Source organism: Cyanistes caeruleus, chromosome 8 (assembly GCF_971803275.1).
Source record: "Cyanistes caeruleus chromosome 8, bCyaCae1.hap1.1, whole genome shotgun sequence".
Lineage (NCBI taxonomy): Eukaryota > Metazoa > Chordata > Aves > Passeriformes > Paridae > Cyanistes > Cyanistes caeruleus.
In genome coordinates this window covers 12,024,424-12,044,288 of record NC_141708.1, presented here as the reverse complement: position 1 = coordinate 12,044,288, position 19,865 = coordinate 12,024,424, and the positions used below count along the sequence as shown (strand labels likewise).

General features: G+C 45.4%; 1 protein-coding gene across 9 annotated transcripts in view; it reads right to left on the bottom strand.

Moving 5' to 3' along the window:
- Window positions 1-19,865, bottom strand: part of SH3PXD2A (SH3 and PX domains 2A) — a 243,399-nt gene that overhangs the window by 196,350 nt on the left and 27,184 nt on the right. For all 9 annotated transcript variants that reach the window (XM_086899425.1, XM_086899424.1, XM_086899427.1 and 6 more), the window contains one exon: window positions 4,724-4,804. In XM_086899425.1, the coding sequence (XP_086755551.1) occupies window positions 4,724-4,804 (81 nt within the window). The remainder of the gene's footprint in view (window positions 1-4,723; window positions 4,805-19,865) is intronic.

The window sequence follows — 19,865 nt, the reverse complement described above, 5'->3', positions numbered from 1 at the left end:
AGGGCTGTAGGTCTCCACTTGGGCAATTAACCCAGACTAACTAATGGAGTGAATATACACAATTCCATCAGAATCACAGAATTCCCTCTTTGCTCTGCACAATTACTAGTTTTTATACTACCATTTTTGTTTAATGTCATTTTCAATGCTCTGTTACTTCATTATAGCACTATAAACATTCGGGATGACCCTAGCAATAACAAATTAAGCTCTTGATGTTTTATCATCAGGATGAAAACAACTTACATGTCTTTCCTCTTCCTAATACAATTCTTGATAGTCTTTACGTTTTTAATGTCCTAACTGGCTGCTAGTGAGTTCCTTTTTCTGGATCACTTTGAAGAAAACTTGCTTAGATCAGCAAACCACATAGGGCAGATAATATTTTGCTGATACACAGAGCCAGTGCTTGAGCACAGCCTTGTTTATTTGCCTTTCCAATATTGTGACATTTCAGACATCTGCTTGCAGCCAAACCACCTGTCTGTGTCCTTGTGTGGGGAGACTGAGACCTGCCTACCTAACATTCCTGCTACGGCTCTGGGGATGCTGTTCAGCTCCTGCGCAGCCAAACACAGCGTGGGATCGTGGCATGCTGCTAAATCCAGCTGCTGTGTTTCACCTTGGAGAAAGCTGCATTACACCTGCTGTGGAAAGGATCCTGCCCCAGCTCCACACACAGACCCAGCCATGCCCATGGAACAGAGGGTCTGCTCCCTCTGCTCAGATGCTGGTCCTGTTCATGCTCTGTTCGGGCACTGAGTAGCACCCGCATGGAATCAGAGAACACTTGGAGTCACTGGATGAAATGCAGTGGTGATGACCACTGGTGACTGAAGTTGAGGCCAGGCATGGATCCTTGGTCCCATTTTCCCTGCCCACTTTTCTGGGGAGGGACTTTCTTAGCAGTGGGGCCAGCACCCAGCTGGGGTCAAAAAGGCTGTAAAAATTCCAAGGTGACACTGGGCAACTGCAAGGGTGATGTGGGGAAAGGGGAAAGACACATCCTTCATACTTGCCAGCTGCACATTTTGTGGTTGTTTTCCAGCCCAGCATGGCCACTGGGAGGGTGAGAGCTGTCTGCACCTCCACACTTCTCCACCTTATGCTTTGGGCATTTATTTATGCACGCACTCAGCTGCAAATCCCCATTCTGCTAACAGCCTTCAAAAGCACTTTCCAGCAAGAAAAACACGGACTTTACATCTGTAGATGTCTTTTACTGCACAGTGGAAATGCCAGGAGTTATCCCTGCTGTCCCAATAAAGGTGTCCTTTCTCAGCTCCTTTGGGGACAACGGCATCATTCCTGAACTATCACCTCAGGATGGGATTCTACAACCACCAGCAGCAATTCCATAATGATGGAAGACCTCAAAGAGCATCCAGGGAACGTGCCCCAGTGAGCCACCAGCCTGTCACAAGGGTCAGCACTACTGACAGGTGATGTTCACATTATTCTCCTTACACTTCTCTGTTCTGCACTGCAGACAAGTGCAAGAAAATGATATTCAAAATATTACATTAGGAGGTAGCTTTGACTCCACATGGTGCTCAGGTGCAAATGTCTCCCCAGGGTAAAAGACAACAGATAATTGGATTTGACAAGCAATTTATAGTAATGCTTTCATCTATGCAGAGTGAATTCAATCTTTTCAATCCTATTTACTGAAACACTGGCACCCACATGTATTCTGCTGCCATCATTTGACCCATGCTCAGGAGCAGATGTGACTTGGTTGCACAATTAAATGATGCAGCAATGCCCTAATTTAATTTAAAATCTGTGTTTACAGATATCCAGCCCCTACTGAAGCAGCACAGGGCTGACACCTGGCTTGCTGCTTTGGGTTCTGTTTGCTGTACTTCTTACACCTCTGTGGGGCAAACAAATCCTATGGTATGAACAGCCTTACTGCCCTGTTACTAAACTCAAAAACTCCCAATTCAAGCATATGCACTGCTGAAATAGCACAGCCAAGCTCTCCTCGGATTTGAATCCTTGGGACAGAGCAGTCTTTTACCACCCGCAGTGCCTAATATAATTTGCAAAGTATTTTTTAAAAATGCAGTTTCTACTAATGCTACAGCTCTCAAAACCACTGAGCTACTTCCCAGAGACAGCCGTTTGGGGAAGGGTGGGCTCTTGTTTAAAGAAACATGAAAATGGAGTAGTGAAATTAATTATCTGTATTCCTCCCTCCTTGCTCCTGGGCAACCCCTGGGTTTCCCCATGGGTCATATCCAGTGTCACTGTCAATGCCAGCCACTGCAGCCCTGATTAAGTCATTACAAGTCAGCCCTTGTTCCTCCACTTCCAGTCAAGAGCAAATGAGACACGTGCAGGCTTTGGAAGCCCTGAAGTGCAGCTCTGTCGTTGACACAGCAGGGCGAGTGGAGTTGGCAGAGACCTGTGGACTCCAGCTGTTTTGGACATGAGTGGTGCCCGTGAGTTGGCTGAGCATTACTCCCTGAGAATTTGCTTGGTTTTCTCCTAGAAGTGCCACATGGGGATAAGCAGGGACGTTATCAAAGTAGACTGATTATGCTAAGACCACCTTACCATGCATGGCGTGGTAAAAACCCCACGTTCAACCAGTGCTAGGTTAGAAGTTCAAGCTTCCAGCAAAAAATCTGTAAAGCACAAGTCATCCCAAGATCTGGAGCCCATTTCTCTTTGACCAAGAATCTCTGCACATCAAGCCAAGATGGTTTCCCAAAATGCAAGAGACCCCTTAGCATTCATTTGCTTTCCCAACGCTCTTTGCAGACTTCATAAGAGCTGGAAGTAAAAATTTCTATTCAAGACCCAAAGCAGTTTCCTTTGCCTCATCTATGAGATGTTCAGGCATAATCAAAAATCCAGAAAGAATAATAGGAGGGGATAAGTAAAAAATTATCTATCGCCTTTGGGAGTCTAAAAGCACGTTATGGCAACCTGAGCACACAGGGCCTTGTCCCCATCTCACAGCTGGGAAACTGAGGCACAGATGGACAAGTGACATAGTACAGAAACATGGCAGGACTGTGGAAATCTCAAGTGAAGACCTCAGTTTCTGTAACTCTGCCCCTCACACTGCAAGAGCTAAAGGGGCTGCTGCAGAGAGCTGTCACTGCTTATGCAGTGTTGGTCCCAACAGAGATCCCTGGGAGGGAATAGGGTTAAAGAAGGGAATTTTGTTACTTTCTTGTCGTATTTTCTCGTGGGGGGAGAAGCGTCATGCAAGCAGGAGTTTTCCACTGGCTAGGCCCCCTTGCACTTATCAATGGGACCTTTCAGGACTCACTCCCTGATTGAGACATCATTTCCTGTCCAACACACTAACCCATTGATAACTCCACACTTGATGGGAACTTTTCAAGCCTACCAGGAAAGGCCGGGAGACCCAGAACAACATATACATGAAAACAGAACTGGGCGAAAAGAGAAAGAAGAGAGGAAAAGAAAGAAACAGTTTTGGCCACAATTTGCATGCTGACAGCAAATGTTTGTGATCTGGGAGCTGGGCACCTTTAGCAGGTACAGCTAAAGCAGGCACAGAGAAGATGCTGACATACTCTTACAGCAGTGGGACTGGCAGGCCTGGCACTTTAGCCCAGTTAGAAATGGAGATAGGCAAAAGAGGAAGCTTAAGAAGCTCTCTTGTCCTCCTGCCAAACAGAAACTAGGACTGGCTGTAGAAATGGTCACATTTCACCCAAAAGGCCAGGAGGCGATAATAACTGATACAGCTTACAAAACAGCCTAGAGACTTCAGGTTTCCAAGTACCAGAAATGAAACATAAAGAGGAGTAAAGATGAAACTGGACCTCTTTAAGATACCTTTTTTTTTTCCCTAATTCATCATGCAAAAAGGCTCAGTGTTACTTTTCAGGACACAGCACAGTCAGCAACAACCTCAATACTGACTGTGAGGACTCACCTGATACTGTAACCTCAGCCCAGCTCCAAACACAACCACCAGTCCAAAAATCAACTTTTTCCCTGAAGTTCAAAAGTCTCTCAAGCCACAGCTCTTATTTCTAACCCAGGCAATTAGTTTTGCTGCCTACAAAGCTACAATGATACAAAAATATCAGTGGACCTGGATTACTGGCAAACACCACCAACCCCAAAACTCCCCCTACCCATGCAGGTGCCTGGGAGCACTACCAGAAGTGAAGCAGCTGATTCCTGGTTTCAGACTTTAGTCAGCAGCTATCCAGCAAGAAAGCTTTTGATGGAATCTAAACATACAGGCACAGAATAGAGAAAAGGAGCTTTACAAAACAGCAGGAGCCAGGACACTGGCTGGCTGGGTAGATGGTTAGGAAGAGAGATTGGAAAGTTTCCACTGCAATCTCCATTACTGAGCTGCTCTGGGAGTGTGCAAAAGCTCTGTTGTTTTCAGTTACTTGGTTAAGTAGTTTCTGGGGGCCCAGAATGTAGTGCTCTCTCTGTTTTAAGTGCATCTGAAGTATTTAAAATTAGATCCCCTCTTTAATAAGAACCATTCATGAAAATGTCAGCTTTAAACGTCTTTACAGTGCAAGTTACTCACTGTGAGCATACCACCCACTTATCTTATACCCTACAAGGGCAGACTCTGAAAAGTTTCAAGATCATGACATGTAACAGACCAAACAAGCACAAAGCCTTATTTAAAGGCACGATTAACCCAGCTGGAAACATGACTAGAAGCATAAGTAGAAATAATATTTTATGTCAGACAGGACAGACTTACCTGCAGGTCAAAGAACTTGCTGTATCTCCGGTAGATTATCTGGGAAGTCAGGTCAGACCATGTTACATTGATGATATAGACCTGTTCAAGGAAAAGAAAACACAAATCAGCCTGGGCCACAGATACATGCAAAGGCAGAACAGTCAACATGGGTAAATTTGAGATCTCAGTGGCTGTTCCCCATCACAGTGAGGGATGTAGCCCTGCGAGCAGGACTAGCCTAAATTGAAGCCTGTTGCAGCCTTCAAGAGAAATCTTGGGGGAGTACTGAGTGCTCCCCTACACATCCCTATCAGCAGCTCCCATCGACTTTGCTCTGTCTGGGATAAAAGCTCTAATTGAGCAATGCCACATTTCCTGCTCTGTGGTAACACACCCTACCTTCTATCCTCTTTGGAGGGTCCCCAGGCCAGCTACAGGCATGGCTGGGAGAGTTATGCCACCCCTGAAGCAACAGCTCATCATGGGGTGCTGATCTCCAACCCCACACTCCAGGTTGTCTTTGTATATGGAGATGTGGCTGTCGCCCTTCCCAAGCAAGGAGTGGCTCTGGTCCAACAGGAAAGTCAAAGGAAACGCAGCTCCACAGGTGTTGTGGAATGCCAGCCATGCAGCACAGTTACTAACTCACACCCATATGTGTGTGACAGACACCAAACCCTGTCTGGGCTCACAGCTCTTGCTGAGTCACATCAGACCACTCAGCACCTTTGGCACTCGCTGGAAGGTGATGTAAATCCGGACAGTGAGAGCGACACTGCTTCCTTGCATTGATGGAAACAGCAACAAAACCTGGAATAAGCCCAGGATTTCCCTTGTCCAGCCCTAGCCCATCCCCAAAATAATCCTCTTACAGAAACAATGTTTTGCAAGAAGCTGTCATAAAAAGTGATTCACATACACACACACAAACTTGTACATATACATATAAATACACACACAAAACACAAAAGTGTTTCTTCTTGACCCTGGTACCTCCAAAATATTATTTTAAAAAGTTAAAAATGGGCCAGGTTCTTCTCTCTCAGGCCAGTGCTGGTCCTGCTGCCTTGATGACAGATCTGCAACAAGACTTCAGCAAACACAGGATGGAGCTATCAAGGGTGACCACACAACATCAATATAATGAAAATCACAGCTAGGACAGCTCCTGGGCCTTTAAAGCAATTTCCAGGTTTCACATATGGGCTGAGATAACGATCTGGCAGAGGAAACAGGAAAGCATTCCTCCTCCCTCAGCCACACCACTGCAGCAGGAGCTCTCCCTTTTGCCATGGATGCAGAAGTGAAGCTCTGTCTCCAGCAACAGGGGATGGATAAGCATCACCCTCTTCTCCATCTCCCCAAAGACACCAGACCATCTTTCTAGCTACTGATTCAATTTTTTCTCTACTTTTACCAATAAAAAGTATTGCATGAAAATCCCTAAAGGAGTGTTGAATACTTGGTTTAACAACACTTTTCCAACAACCACCAATGGATTTTTTTTCTTCTTCTTTCCTAGTAGGAGAGGTATCCTCCCAGAAACCACAGAGCTCCTGCAGCCATACTTTGCTCTCTGCTCGTTACACCCACATTCAGTCCCCAGAGCAGTCTGCCTCCCATCTCCTGCAGCCCAGTTTCATGGCATTCAATAACAGGAGATGCTGAGCACAGGCTGTTAAGGAGATCTGGAGCCTTTCTCATCATTGCACATATCTGCTCTTCTCACCAGGGCAGAGACCATCAAGGCTGGCAAAGGGAAGACTGCCCAGGGGTAAGAGCCTGACTTAGCAAACTCAGTTATTCTTCTGTATCTCATAATTCTCCCGGAAAACCAAACCACCCAACCTCTTTCCTGCAATGCCCATATACAAAAGGGTGACATCAGCACTGCCCTGCTGCATGGAGAGTTGAGCTTGTGTAACATGAAGATTTCAGGTCCCCTTTAAAGATCTTACCCATGCAGTCAAGGCAGAGGAGTCAGAGCCTGGGAAGGAAGCTGCTGTTGCCAATTTTCAGGCCGGCCACACTACACTGAAGAACATTTTTCCATGTGTTTGTTGTGGGAAAAAAAAAAGTTTGTAGCTTCACTCTGAGCTAATTCACACACAAATATTTTTACTCATTCTCTATCCAACAGCTACTTTCAGATGGAAAACCCATTCGATTAAAACCAGATCTTGACAGATGGGAGCTGAATAGGATCCAAAAGCAACTTCAGATACTGTAATTCTGGCCCTGAGTTCTCACAAAGGGGATGAGACAGGAGGAGAAACATATTGCACATGTAAATAAAGACTATAAATTTTCTTTCATTATACATCTTTTCTTCAGAAACTAGATACAAAATACATATGCCACAGACATCCAGGCACTTTGAATATCACGGCACTTCAGGCTTCTCCATGCTACTTTTCAGAACCCACAAAAACTGTGAGTTTCAGAAATTTTTAACAGCCTGCAAGTCTGCTTGATCAAAATCTAATCCAGGCAGAATTCAATCCTGCTTCAAGATTCCAATTAGGTGGTGCAGTAAGTGGCACAACACCTCCATGATGCAAGAAGGGTCAGAGTTGGGTGCACAGGGATATTCTGGGCAAGAGGTCGGATTTATTTGGTGCAGGGAACAGGTGTAGGAGCAGCACCCAACTGCATGGTGCAGATACATCCCCAGATCAGAAATTCAGGCTCTGTGGAAATGAAGCTGCCACTGGCTTCAGTCAAGCCAGGATTCTGCTGCACATTTAGGACAGCAATTAAATCTTTTTGAGCCTAAGGTCTCCTCAAGCTCAGTAAGTGATGGATGGGGCAGCATGTAGATACACTGACTTTTATTTCACGGAAAGATTACAGCAGAAGCAAGAAAAGCCTTTAATCATAATCTGCTGCTACTGAAGTGAGAAACCAGTGGGCTCAAAATCTGCTTGGTGGGAGACAGGTGCAAAACCTAAAGCAGTTATTGGTCTTCTTTGCTTGCTTGCCCAAATCAAACTGCTTCCCAAAAGCCACCATTTAAAATAATGGGGTTTGGTTGAAAAAGATTTGTACAATGCCAGATTATAAATGCAAGGTCTAGAGGTTTCCAAAGCCTTAGATATCACATTTCTCTCCCTTAGAGATCTGAGTTTGGAAGTTCTTTGCTTCTGCTGCCCTGGTCAGATGCATAACCTTTTTGTGAGCAGCAAACTATACAACAGCTTACCTCACACATTTTTTTATTTTTTTTTTTCACATATCTTAAAATGGGTTGCTGTGAAAGTGATCAACAATGTCCCAAGAGAGGGAGAAAAGCAGTCCTGGGGGAGCCCAGGGTCATGCAAATGCAACGGGACAAGGAGGCAGCAGGAAATACTGGATAAATAGGGAGAGTCATCCCACGCTGGAACACCCAGCAGAGCCAGCATCGCTCTCGCAGCCGCTGGCAGAGCCAAGGGGAGCCTTTCTGTGGCATCCAGCAACTCCCCAAAACTGAGCAGCACAAGCCACCACTCCAGCACGCAGCTGGTCCTGCCTGTGAGAGAGTCCCGGCTCCTTGGCACATTCTGTCTTGATAAAAGAAGATAAAATCAAAGCACCTTACGTGTCTTGGAGCAAGCTCTTTCATGTAGTACAGTGTTTTCCTACACACAACTAAACTGTAATCAAGATTCCAAATTACTACAGTAATTAATTACTAAAGGCAAAGAGACCTGCTTTATGTATCTGCCATGTTTCTAACCATAAAGGAGTCAAAACACAAATGCTATTCAAATGCGTCACCTTAAAAATCCTTAACAAAAGGTCCTTAACAATGAATGAAAATTGAAGTACAAATGACAAACAATTCACTGCACAATCACTGGGTGCTCCAGCCACTAAGAATGTTCACTTTTTAATTTCCCAAATCCACTGGGGTTTTTTTATTGTATTTTAAAATAAATCCTTTTTCAGAGAAACAAGAAGCAGGCCTTTAAAGAGTGTAGATTATAAATCAAGATCTGAGCTTGATAAGTAGCTCTTAATATTCATGGCTTATGATAGAAGATGCAGGGTGCCAGGGGGATTTTATCAGCTGCTAATTATTGTTGTTTAATTTTAGCTCTGTGAAACTTCTGCTTTACCCACGACAGAGCAGAAAATTTATTGTAAACTGAAGTCATTGCTCTCCCTTTACTGCCTACACAAGCAATGAGGAGAGATGACTTCCTACTACAAAACACATCCACTCTAACGTCACTGGGCATGACCTTATCATTGACTGTCTTGTTTTCAATGGAAAATATCCAGTTCCAGCCAGCACAAACCCCAGAGGTAACAAATTCAGGTTATTCTCATGTGACTGATTTTTCAATTGTTTTTTCAGAGGCTAATGTCTTCTTGTCTGCAGCAGACGAGCTAGAGTGGAAGACAAATGTCTGAAACTGGTGGTCTGATGAGACCAAGGTAGGAACATACACAAATACAAGAGCTATTGGCAAAGGGAATATTGAAAAGTAGAAACCAGAAATATCCCTGCACACATAAGAGAGGGTGTTGTTAACCTCTAATAAGTAATTACAGTAAATACCAGCTATTAAGAAAGTACTGTGAATGCAAAAGACATCATTATGGTGCAGTTTGTATGCAGATACCATCACAATATCCCCTTTTATCCTGGAAAATGTCAGCTTCTTCAAAGACTCCTGTTTGTCCTCCTATGAATCAGGTTTGAGTTGGAAAAGATATACCTTGTCTCCTGTATTCAGATGCTATCACTGCCTGTGAGCTGGAAGCTTTCCACCATCACAGCTCAGCATGTGTGTGCTCCCTGGTCCACCTGCATGCAAAGTCAACTCAGCTCCTGCAAGGCTTGCAGCAGTTTCAGCTGCTTCATTTACCTGGTGAAGTTCGCATTAAAACAACTTGCAGCAAAGTCAGCATACACCAGTGCCCAAAATTACCAGAACACAGCCACTGCACCAACTCACTGTTTGCATAACCATTTTAACGTCAAAGATGTGCTGATGAGCACAAATTGGTGCTGGCCCAGATCCAGATTTGAAGTGAGATCAGCCTAGAGACAGCAATTTTGGTAGCCACAAGACCAAAGCAACAAAGCTGTTCAGCTTCCTGATGTGGTCTGGTAGATTTTAGGTTTCTTCTACCCTGTAAGACATTGGCACCAATAGCTGGGGTTACCCCAGGATGAGGGACCCTAATGTCCTCAATTTCTGCCCTACACAAGAGCTAGTGTGGCAACAGGAAGAGTGGAATGCTCCAGGAATAAACACAGAATGTAAGCCCTTCTTGAACACACATCACCTGTGCCTTCACTTGGCTTGGATCACATATGGACTCTGGATTCAGTGAGCACAGCATGGGCTTCTTGCCCAGCTCACTGGATTGCAAAAGGCCCTAAAAAGCACTGTGAGACCTGAGAAATTCCCACAGAGATGAAGTCAGACCCTCAGCCCCAAGCCAGTGGTAAGTCCATCACTGATGCCATGCAATGAGGTCACCTTTCAGCACGACGGTCTCCAAGGTACCGCAGCTCAGCCGGGGCAGGGCCAAGGAAGAGCTATTTTCAAACCCACTCCAGAGCTGTTCTCACTCCAGGATTTTGGAGACTGAGCTGAGAAACAGAGATGAGACTTGGAAGAAATATGAGACCCAGAGAGCCCCAACAGGAAAGGTCCTTGCAGGGTGGTTGGTGCCAGGGCAGATGTCTCAGAGCAGTCCCAAGGAGGGGGTGACGCAGGCTGTGCACAGGTGTGGGGCGTCTGGCTTTCTCATGCACCAGATGTGGTTTCATGGACACCCCTCTACCCAGCTCGTATTTCCATTACCAGTGGGGAAAATGTAACTGAGAAAAAGCCAAAATGACCCAGGGGTGTAATGGACAAATGTTGCACGTACCTAAGCCTTGGAAGCAAAGCAGAGTTACAGTATGCTGAGAGAGAGTAAACCGAACAGCTCTAGCACTTGCCAGTTCTCATCTGTGAGCAGCCACCACACAGGCAACTAAAGCAGGACATAGAAATTACAGTTTCCATCATAATTTAAAAGCTAATTTACAGTCAAAATAAACACACAAGTGAAGGGAAAGAAAAAAACAGGGAGCGGGAGATACAAGAGTTTTCAGTTTTCTTTTGTGAATCTTGTTTCATCTCTAAACTATAGTGTAAAAGGATTCATGCTGGATTAATGCTGCCTCTCTACAGCCATATCACACCAATCTGTTCTGAGTACACAAAAAATAAACTCCTTTCTAGCTCCTCATCTAGTCATATTCTTAAGACTCAAACTGGGTCCATTCCAGTTTAGAAAATCACACCACTACTGCAACTTATATGGGCACAGATCTTCCTCTTGGTGGAGCAGTAACCAGGATGAAATCTGTTTCTCTTTGCCAAATCCCAGTACTTAAAAACAAATGAGAATAGCAAACAACTGCCTCAAGCCAGCCAGCAGACATCCCTGGAACACAGGAAGAGGAACTCATTTGAGTATGGAGGCACCTGGCTGGATGATTTTGCTGGTTTCCTAGCTTCAGGGGGACAGACCAGACACAGAACAGGGTTGTGTCTGAATGACGAATCCAGCTCGTCGTGTTTACACAGGCAGAATAAGACAGTACTTAGCCTCCCATATTTTTCTCATGCACTGATGAGGTTTTAAAGCCCACAGCTGAGATTTAGTCTCAACTTCACCCCTCAGGTTTTTGGCATTTGCCAGCTTGAGTTTCTAAACACAGTCTTCCAGCATCTTCCTGCTAAGAAGATGCTAAGATGCTAAGTTGTCCCACACAATCAGAGCAATAAGCCAAAAGCAGAAAACCTCCCTGCTGTATTTCTCTGCATGGCCATGCAGAGCGTGAGAGGCATAAAAAGGTAAAAAGTGGAATCTGCACCCATGATTTGCGGCAGTAACTTGACCAGAGAGCTGCAGAACTGGAACAGCTGGAAGCCCTGCAGCTTGGTTACAAACCACCCCCAAGCCTCTTGCCAGGCTTGTTTGATTACTTCATTTAAGTTCATTCTTGGGGATGTGTGAGCAGAATATGATGTGTCTGATTCTAGCAGACATGCAGTATCTGTGCTGTATTAGCAGGGTTTTGTTTGTTTTTAACTGATACCTTGGGTCATGTCAAAGACATGTCAAGGCTGTCTTAACTCCAGCATACCCAAAAACTACAGCTTATGGAAAGAGAAAAAGAAACAGCACTAGTAAAGACTGGTCACTGCTCCACTACCACTTCCCAGCTTCTGGAAGCAGATCAGCAGCTTCTTTGCAAGGGGATGAGACAAAGGAAGTGCACAACATCCACTCTTTACATTTACATGTGTGTATGAGAGAGAGGGAGCATCTGTGAGGAGCGCAAGGTGGACTCATATTTCTGTTTCCAGTCTGTCTCAATCCACCTGCATTTACTTTCCATGTGTGATGGAACTATTAGTGAAGCAGAATAACCACAAGACTCGGTTTCTGCCATTTAAGAATTGTCAGATTATTAGAAAACGGAACATCTAAGCCTACAGATCATTAGAATCTTAGAGTGACAAATGTAAAATGGAAACCAGAATGTACAGGCACTCTGTGAAACCTGCCTCCCTCGTGGCCTTCTCAAATACCCTGCCCGGGTCTGAAAGAGGCTGTCTAAGGCAAGCAAACAAAAATAATACAGCTGCACTTGGAGGTAAAGATTTTTCAGCTTACTGCCTCTTAAATTTGGATGTCATTTGACTTATAAGCTATTTTAACTCGATGCCTGTGTCCTTCTCCTCAGCAGATGGTTAGTGTTTCATGACAACCCTAAAATATAAGCATGTCCTGGTGGAAGAAGAAAATCTCCATTCAAGAAAACAGAATTGGAAAAAGAAACTATCAACAGACAAAACAGACTCTTGAATTTTAAACCCTCCAAGTTTCACTGACCAATTTTGAATACAGGCATTACATCAAGTTCACTAAACTGCTTTTAGAGATTGATTTGCAATTGAAGTTGTTCTGAAATGAAACATATTGCTCCCAAAGAGTACAGCTTAATGTGGAAATCCTCAGTGCCAGTGCTGGATGGGGAAGGGAGGTGGAGGTCCCTCTAAGCCAATCACTTCTCAGCTCCCACATCTTCACGTCAGCTGCAAGGAAAAGAATAGACACCAAGGGGAAACAGCATTTTTTAAAAATTACTTTCCAACATGAAATTACTTAATTCTCCTGTCCTTCTTCTCTACAAAGGAACAAATCTTAAAAACTGACTCAAAACTGCCTTCATCGTCCTTCAACTGAAATGAGTTTTTAACAGGAAAATATTGAGGCAGATACTGAGATATTGAGAGCATTTTTAAAATTATTCCTTAGTTTATAACACTTCTTGCAATCTTCAGCTTTAAGAGATCACTCTGCTGTCATCAGTGATGATGGTCATTCAGATGTGGGCAATGTTTGTGTATTAAATCCAATCCTTGTTCAAATGGGTACAACCTGCATCTGATTTTGACTGCCATTACAGCATCATTAGACTCACAGAAGCCAACAGGAACAGTTTAATTCCTTTCATTGTGCTGGATCAAACCTCAAATGAAAGCAAAATTGGTAAAGTATCAGAAGGATGCTGCCAAATCAAAGAGGCTTATGAGAGAAGCAGCTGAATTAATTTTGGCACAAGAGGAATTGACTTGAGGGATGTTCGAAATAGGATGAGTAGAGCTCTGCTCATATTTCAGGCAAAGGGATCTTTGTCATCGAGTGCCCTGGGGCCAGGGAGACAGGAATAGCTTGGTCAAATGAGAGCTAACAAAAACCTGCTTGCTTCTGTTAAGTGCATTAAAATTGACAAGACACAGAGAGAGACAAAATATGACCTGGAAGTTGATGTTTTCCACATAACACCAAGTCTCATCCACCTCTGCACTGAGTTATTTGTGCCTGTGTGAGATTTCTTGGAGCACCTTTCTGCTCTGAGAACAAGGGCCCTTCTACCAGCAGGCTTGGAGTGATGCATTTCCCCAGCTATGGAGCTCATGTACAGTGCTGGAGCTTGCACAGCTTGTGGCCACGTGCAGGCACAGAACACCATGGCACTGCTGAGCCCATTTCACACACGGTCCCAGAGCGGCTTTGCTGCAGCTACAGACCCTGACTTGCACAAATGGCGAGTGCTCCCTGCCCAGGCTGCCTTGTGGTCACAAAGAGCTGTTGTTGCTACAGCCCAGCCTCCCTTTTTGGCTTCCAACATCCAGGATTCCTGCTCTGCAGCAACACTTGCATGTAGTTTATATTAGCATGCAAATCTTCCGGCTTTGATTTGTAACCTTACGTATGACCCCCAGATGCAGTGCTGGAAAAGCAAAGCAAGGGCCTGGGAAAATGAGCAAAACTCCTCCAGGCCCTTCCAGAACAATGACAAAGCTCTGGGACATTCTTAGTCCAAATAATGGAAATCTCCTGGGATTTTGCCATAGAATAGTGGGATTTTTTTTTCTTCTCATTTTGAGTAGAGGGAATCAAAAAGTTCATGTAAACCAAGAGACCCTCAGTTTCACAAACATAAAATAGACGTGAGGGGCACAGTACTTTAAGTGTGAAAAAAACCAACTCTGAAACAAACTCTTCTAGAAGTTTCTATCTATTTGTGCAACTACGTTTTTCATGTATGACTAAAGGATAAAACTTGAGGTGAACTCAACATCAACGAGCAAAGCATTCCAGAACATGCTGACAGATCACAGAATGGTGTGGATTGGAAGGGAACATGATCTAGTTGCAACCTCCCTGCCATGGGCAAGGAAACTATATTTGCATTTTAAATGCAAAATGATAGAAGAGCTGAAAAAAGGAGCTATCCTCAAAACATAAGCACCATTCTGAAAATGGTCAATGCACATAGATCTTTAATTATACTGCATGACTGTATCTATATATATCTACAAAAATATAGAAGAATGAATGTACTTGTTCTCTACAGACAATCCTGACAATGTAAAACCAATTCCTGGAAAAAAGGGAACAAATTTCCACAGCCCCAGAAAGACGCAATGCTGAAGTCACTGGAAAAATGTCTTTCACTGTAGTGACCTTTGACTTCAGCCTTTAGAGAAACCCGTGTTTCTTGTGGGGAGAAGAGTGAAAGAAGAAAATGATTTTGTGTCCTAGTCTTGCAAACAATGTCTGAACTGCACTGCAAAATGCCTAAGAGGAAAACGTGGAGCACCCTCCTTATTCCAACCCTCACCCCCGGCCTCCTGGCCAAACCAGGAAAACTGATGCAAGAGTCCTGTGCAGAATGGATTCCCTCCCAGCAGGGCACGGCACTCAAACACAAAATTACCTTCTTCCTGTGGACCTTCAGGGTTTTCAGGAAGATACTGTGCCAAATCCTCACACCCTCAATCACTGCCTCTTTACTAAGCTGAACTATTGTCTCTGCCCTTTCCTTCCCTCCTACTCTTCTCAAAATCATCCTCCTTTTTTTCCCTCCTTTTCCCACGCTTGGCTTCCTGCCTTCCCACTTGCAGGAACAGCCTCTCCCAGCCCAGCTGCACAGGACCTTCACAGGCAGTGAAAACCCATCCCTCTCCAGCTCTGCAGTTGCAACCTGGGCCACACACAGGCAGAGGGACACACAGCTGTCCCCAGCAGCTTCCACACTGCCTTTATCCAGCACACTGGGAGGAGTGAGCACTGCTCTGCCCTGCCAACATGCACAGAGATGGGAGAGATGCTTTTTTCATGGAGCACCACCATGCTTTGCGTGTTTCTGCTCAAAATGTCACTCCCTTTAAACCCTGCAAAAAGGTCCAAAAAGGGCCCAATGGTAGGAAAAGCTGTTTAACTGCTGGGCACAGGGATGGCTGCTGGCCACAATGTCTTTACCCCAGCGAGGAGCTGGGAGATGAGTCTCCAGGCAGTACTGAAGCCAGAGAGAAAGTTGTCCTACTGACCTGCACTGCCCACCAACCTAACCTGCTTCTCTGCAGTTTGTACATGGGGTAGCAAAGGAGATGGGCCCCTAAAAGAATGCAAAATTAGGGGAGGTGGTGATTATCAGCAGTTGTAACCATACTGCCACAGGACCTGATCACCAAATCCAGCCCTGTACTTGGCACAAGCCACCACCTGAGATCCTGCTGTAAGCCTGGAGTCTTTCAGTGTAGGGGTGAAGAACTTTCCCAGGGATTTTCAGCTGGCCTTTGTCACTTTCACAGCTCTTCCCCATAAAAAACTCCACATCTTCTCTGGAGATGCGCACTGCTGTTTGGCGATGCAGCTTCTGTCAGAGATGCCAGGGGTGGCAGTGGCTACACTAATCCCTTCTTGTTTCACAGCTCAGGCACAAGCCTCACATACCCTGGGAGTTACTAATTTTTGGAAGGAGGGTATGTGGCTGCAAGTCAGCATGTGTCCCATTAGAAATAAGTTTTTTAGGCCCATGCCCATATTATATGTTCTATCAAAATCACTAATAAAACATGAATCAACAAAATGACTTAGAAGCTTACATTTCTGTCGAATGCAGGGCTTACAGCGCTTTAGAACAATAAACAAACCTCTTCCTTTCATTCCCCAAGCCTGAATGTTCTGGCACTCTTAGCCACTTAAAGAGAATTATGAATGTTGCACAGACAGAAACTCTTTAAATCTGCTCAAGTGTCCACCCAAAGCCCAGAAAGATCACTGTCTGTAACAGCAGGCTTTCAAGAACTAAAGCACCTGCACTCAACACATCAGCATCTGAAGACAGCAGGAATTTGCTAGGCAGAATTTGGAGGAAAAGTCCTAGTTTCATGTAGCCCCACGTTGAGATCTCAAGCTGGCCAAAGGTATTCCTCTCAGATCCTTGTCCAGGTAGGTAGCAAGGGTTCATATCCATCTCCAGAGGTGCCTCTTCCTCTGCCTGCGGGAACAGACAAATCCAGGCAGACATCTAACATCCACAAGGCTGAAGTTAAGGTGGAGGTACAGGAAGCAAAGTCCTGCATGGTGCAGAGATGCCCAAATTGACACTGACCTGTGTCTCCTCTATACTGCAGCACCATCAGTCCATGGTGGTGAACAAAGCAGCTTGGCTGAGTCAGCTCACTCACACCAAGAGCCCCAAATCTTTGCTGGGCACGAGCTCTGGCCCAGCATCACTGACAGTGACGTAACACTTTCACATGACTGAATCTTTTTAAAAAATGAGGATTTGACTCCAATCCTCATTCAAAAGATTCAAAGTTTTTAACCTGGGTCCCCAGAGTGATTCTAAATTCTAACTTATGAAGCACTAAACAGAAAGGAGCTGGAGGCACCACTGTAATTTACCACGAGGCAGATATGCAAAGTGGAAGGAGAGGCGAGCCCTGCAGCCCTCTCCATGCAGGCATCTCAGCTCCAGGGCTGGCTGGCCAGGGGGCAAGCTGAGCAGAAATCACCCTTGTGTGCAGGGCATGAAGCATCGGCTGAATGCCACAAAACGCAGGAGGTGTGAATTACAGCATCTTAACTCACACCCTGAAGTGTCTTATTGCAAAACAGCTCCGGGCAGAGGTAGGATTTTTTATTTCCAATGTTGTAATTCCCCTGTCTCTTCTGTCTCCCTCACAACCGCCCCTCCAGTAGAGGTACATCCAAAGAGGATCAAATCTCACCCTCCTCAGCCCTGTGAAATGCAAGCAAAACTAGCAGGACTTGGCCCACTGTGCCTTTTCTTAAGGCTTCAATAATATTAAGTTAATACTCCTTAAATATAAAACACTTGTTGCCTTGGAACAACACTAAGATGAACAAGATCTGGATTCACAGATGGGTGCTATGGGTGGGCTCTGCTGAAAGGGAAAGCATCCCATGCTCCAGCAGAATGCCTCCCTTTCCATCTGCTTCCATCACCGCTCTGTGGCAGGAACAGATGGGCTGCCACAAGGGGCAAAGAAATGTCTCAGGTTCAGGGCCCCATTGATGGGAGCTGGCTCTCCACCTGCACACTCACAGATAAAAATAAATCCTTGCCCATACACCAGCAGATGCTGTCAAATATGAGGGCCTGCCCTCAGCAATTCCACTGCGCCACTAGCTCAGGATTTGCCCTAGTCTGCCTCAGGGAGAAGGAAAGGACATCCTGGCCATCCCCTAGGTGGAGCAGCAGGGTGATTCATCACTCCAGGGGCCAGGAGGACAGATTCCAAGGGGGGAAAAAAAAGGAAAAAATAAGAAAATCTGGGGCAAAACTCTGCTCACAGGTCAACCAAATTCCACTGGAAGCGGCAAACATGGAGTAAGTGTTCCACAAGGCATCCCAAATCCTGTCTGACACAGCCACTGTGGCTGCCCTCACTTGACAGAAGGGACAAAATGATGGCAGGAGCTCTACCAGACGATAAAGCCACAGGCTTGGGTGCCAGAGACACCACTAGGCTCCAACAGTCTCTCCTCCCTGTTAACCACCCAAGTAGTTCTTGAGGGTAAGCAAAGGAGGCCAGTTGGAAAACAGACTGGTAGTTTCAGTGGAGGATAACCACCAGCCCTGAGACATGGCTGACCACAAGGCAAAACCAGAGCCCCATCAGCATTCTCCAGGAGTGTCTCAGAAAGCCCAGGACTATCCTGGGTGGGATAGACAAGAGTAAAACATGGCTGTGTGCCACACTGTCTGTGCTCCAGAGGACATAGTTTCTTGTCCCCCAGCTGCCTGTGAGGCTTCTCCACCAGCAACACCAAGACAGCCAAAAAGTTCCTCAAGGTTTGTAAATATGGAGGCACACCTCACTTGATGGTGAGATTTTTCCTGTTCTTCATGGTCACAAAAAATCCCTTTTCTGAACCCTGAGATGAGTGTTTTGCTTTGGTCCCATGGATAAATATCATCACCTCAGGAGAGGAAATCTTCCTAGAAAGTGTAGGGCAGAGACGGAGAAGCCTGGAGATCACAACATCAATCCCTTGGAGACTCAGCCTCCCAGGGCACTGAAGGACATGGTAAATGTCAATGAAGGGCATAATTCCACAGCTTTCAATGGGATTTAAGCCTGCACTTAACTCTTGTCACAGATTTGCAGTCTGTGACCATCAAGGTCTTCCTCTCTGTCCCTTTGTCCCAAGAAGTGACAAAATACAGTGCCTGGACTTCTACAACTATTGATTTGAGGGCTCTGTGAAAATCCTAACTTGCTGAGTGTCAGCCCTCTACTATAATTCTGGGCTTTCCCAAAAGCAGTCCATGCAGTTGCTCTACAACCCTGACCAACAATGCCTTTCCAGCCTTGCAGAGATGAGCAGGAACCCTCCAGCCCAACTCCACAACTCCAGCACACATAAACTGCTCCAATACCCTAATTTCACACATCACTTACAACCTGCCAACTTCCAGCTGGAGATGACTGAATCCTCTCCATATTGGCTCCCTTCTTGCCACAGCTGCAGCAGCCTACACACGCTTCCAGCCGCTGTTAAACCACACTAGCTGCGGATGCCATGCTGACAGATGGGCAGCTTGGGGAGGGATCTGAAGCAGCCCCTCCATGGTGGCAAGAAAGCTGAGCCATGACTGCAGTCACTCAGCAGCCAGGATTCTGTGGAGAGGCTGCTACATGGATTTGGTCTGTTCACTGCACTGCCTCTCAGCTTGAAACCACGGAGAGCCACAGTCAGCAAGCATGCCACCAGCTCCTCAAGTCAGCAAGTCACTATTGTAGCAAGAAATCACAGAAAACAGAAAAATCTCACACTTCTGCCTGATTAGTCCCATTGCAGTCCCATGGATTTTAGAAGTAGGATGGGCAAAACAGGCTGAAGTTTTTTTTCAGGAGTTCAGAGAAATCCCATTTATGGGAAAGGGGCACTAATTCCCATCTGCAGATGTGGCTACTCAAACAGCACACTCAGAAACACCTGAGAGACTGACTGGAGACCCAGCTACCTTCTCACTGACATGAGAGCCCTCCTTAGCTCAAAAGTTAACTCCAAAACACCACTGAACTACAAATCTCCTTGGCAGGGTAAATTATCGAAGCATGATTTAAAAGTGAGCTCTGAAGTGAGGGAGCTCAGCCAACCCCTGCATCTGGCCACAATATTGAGAGTCAATCCCCCAGTTAACAACCTCAGACTCCATCGAGGTGTGACATTAAAAAACAACCCAAATAATATCCCAGCCATGTCACTTTATTCTTTTTTCCCCTGACAGGACATCTGGCATGCAAGCCTTGGGTTTTCCCTCATCCCA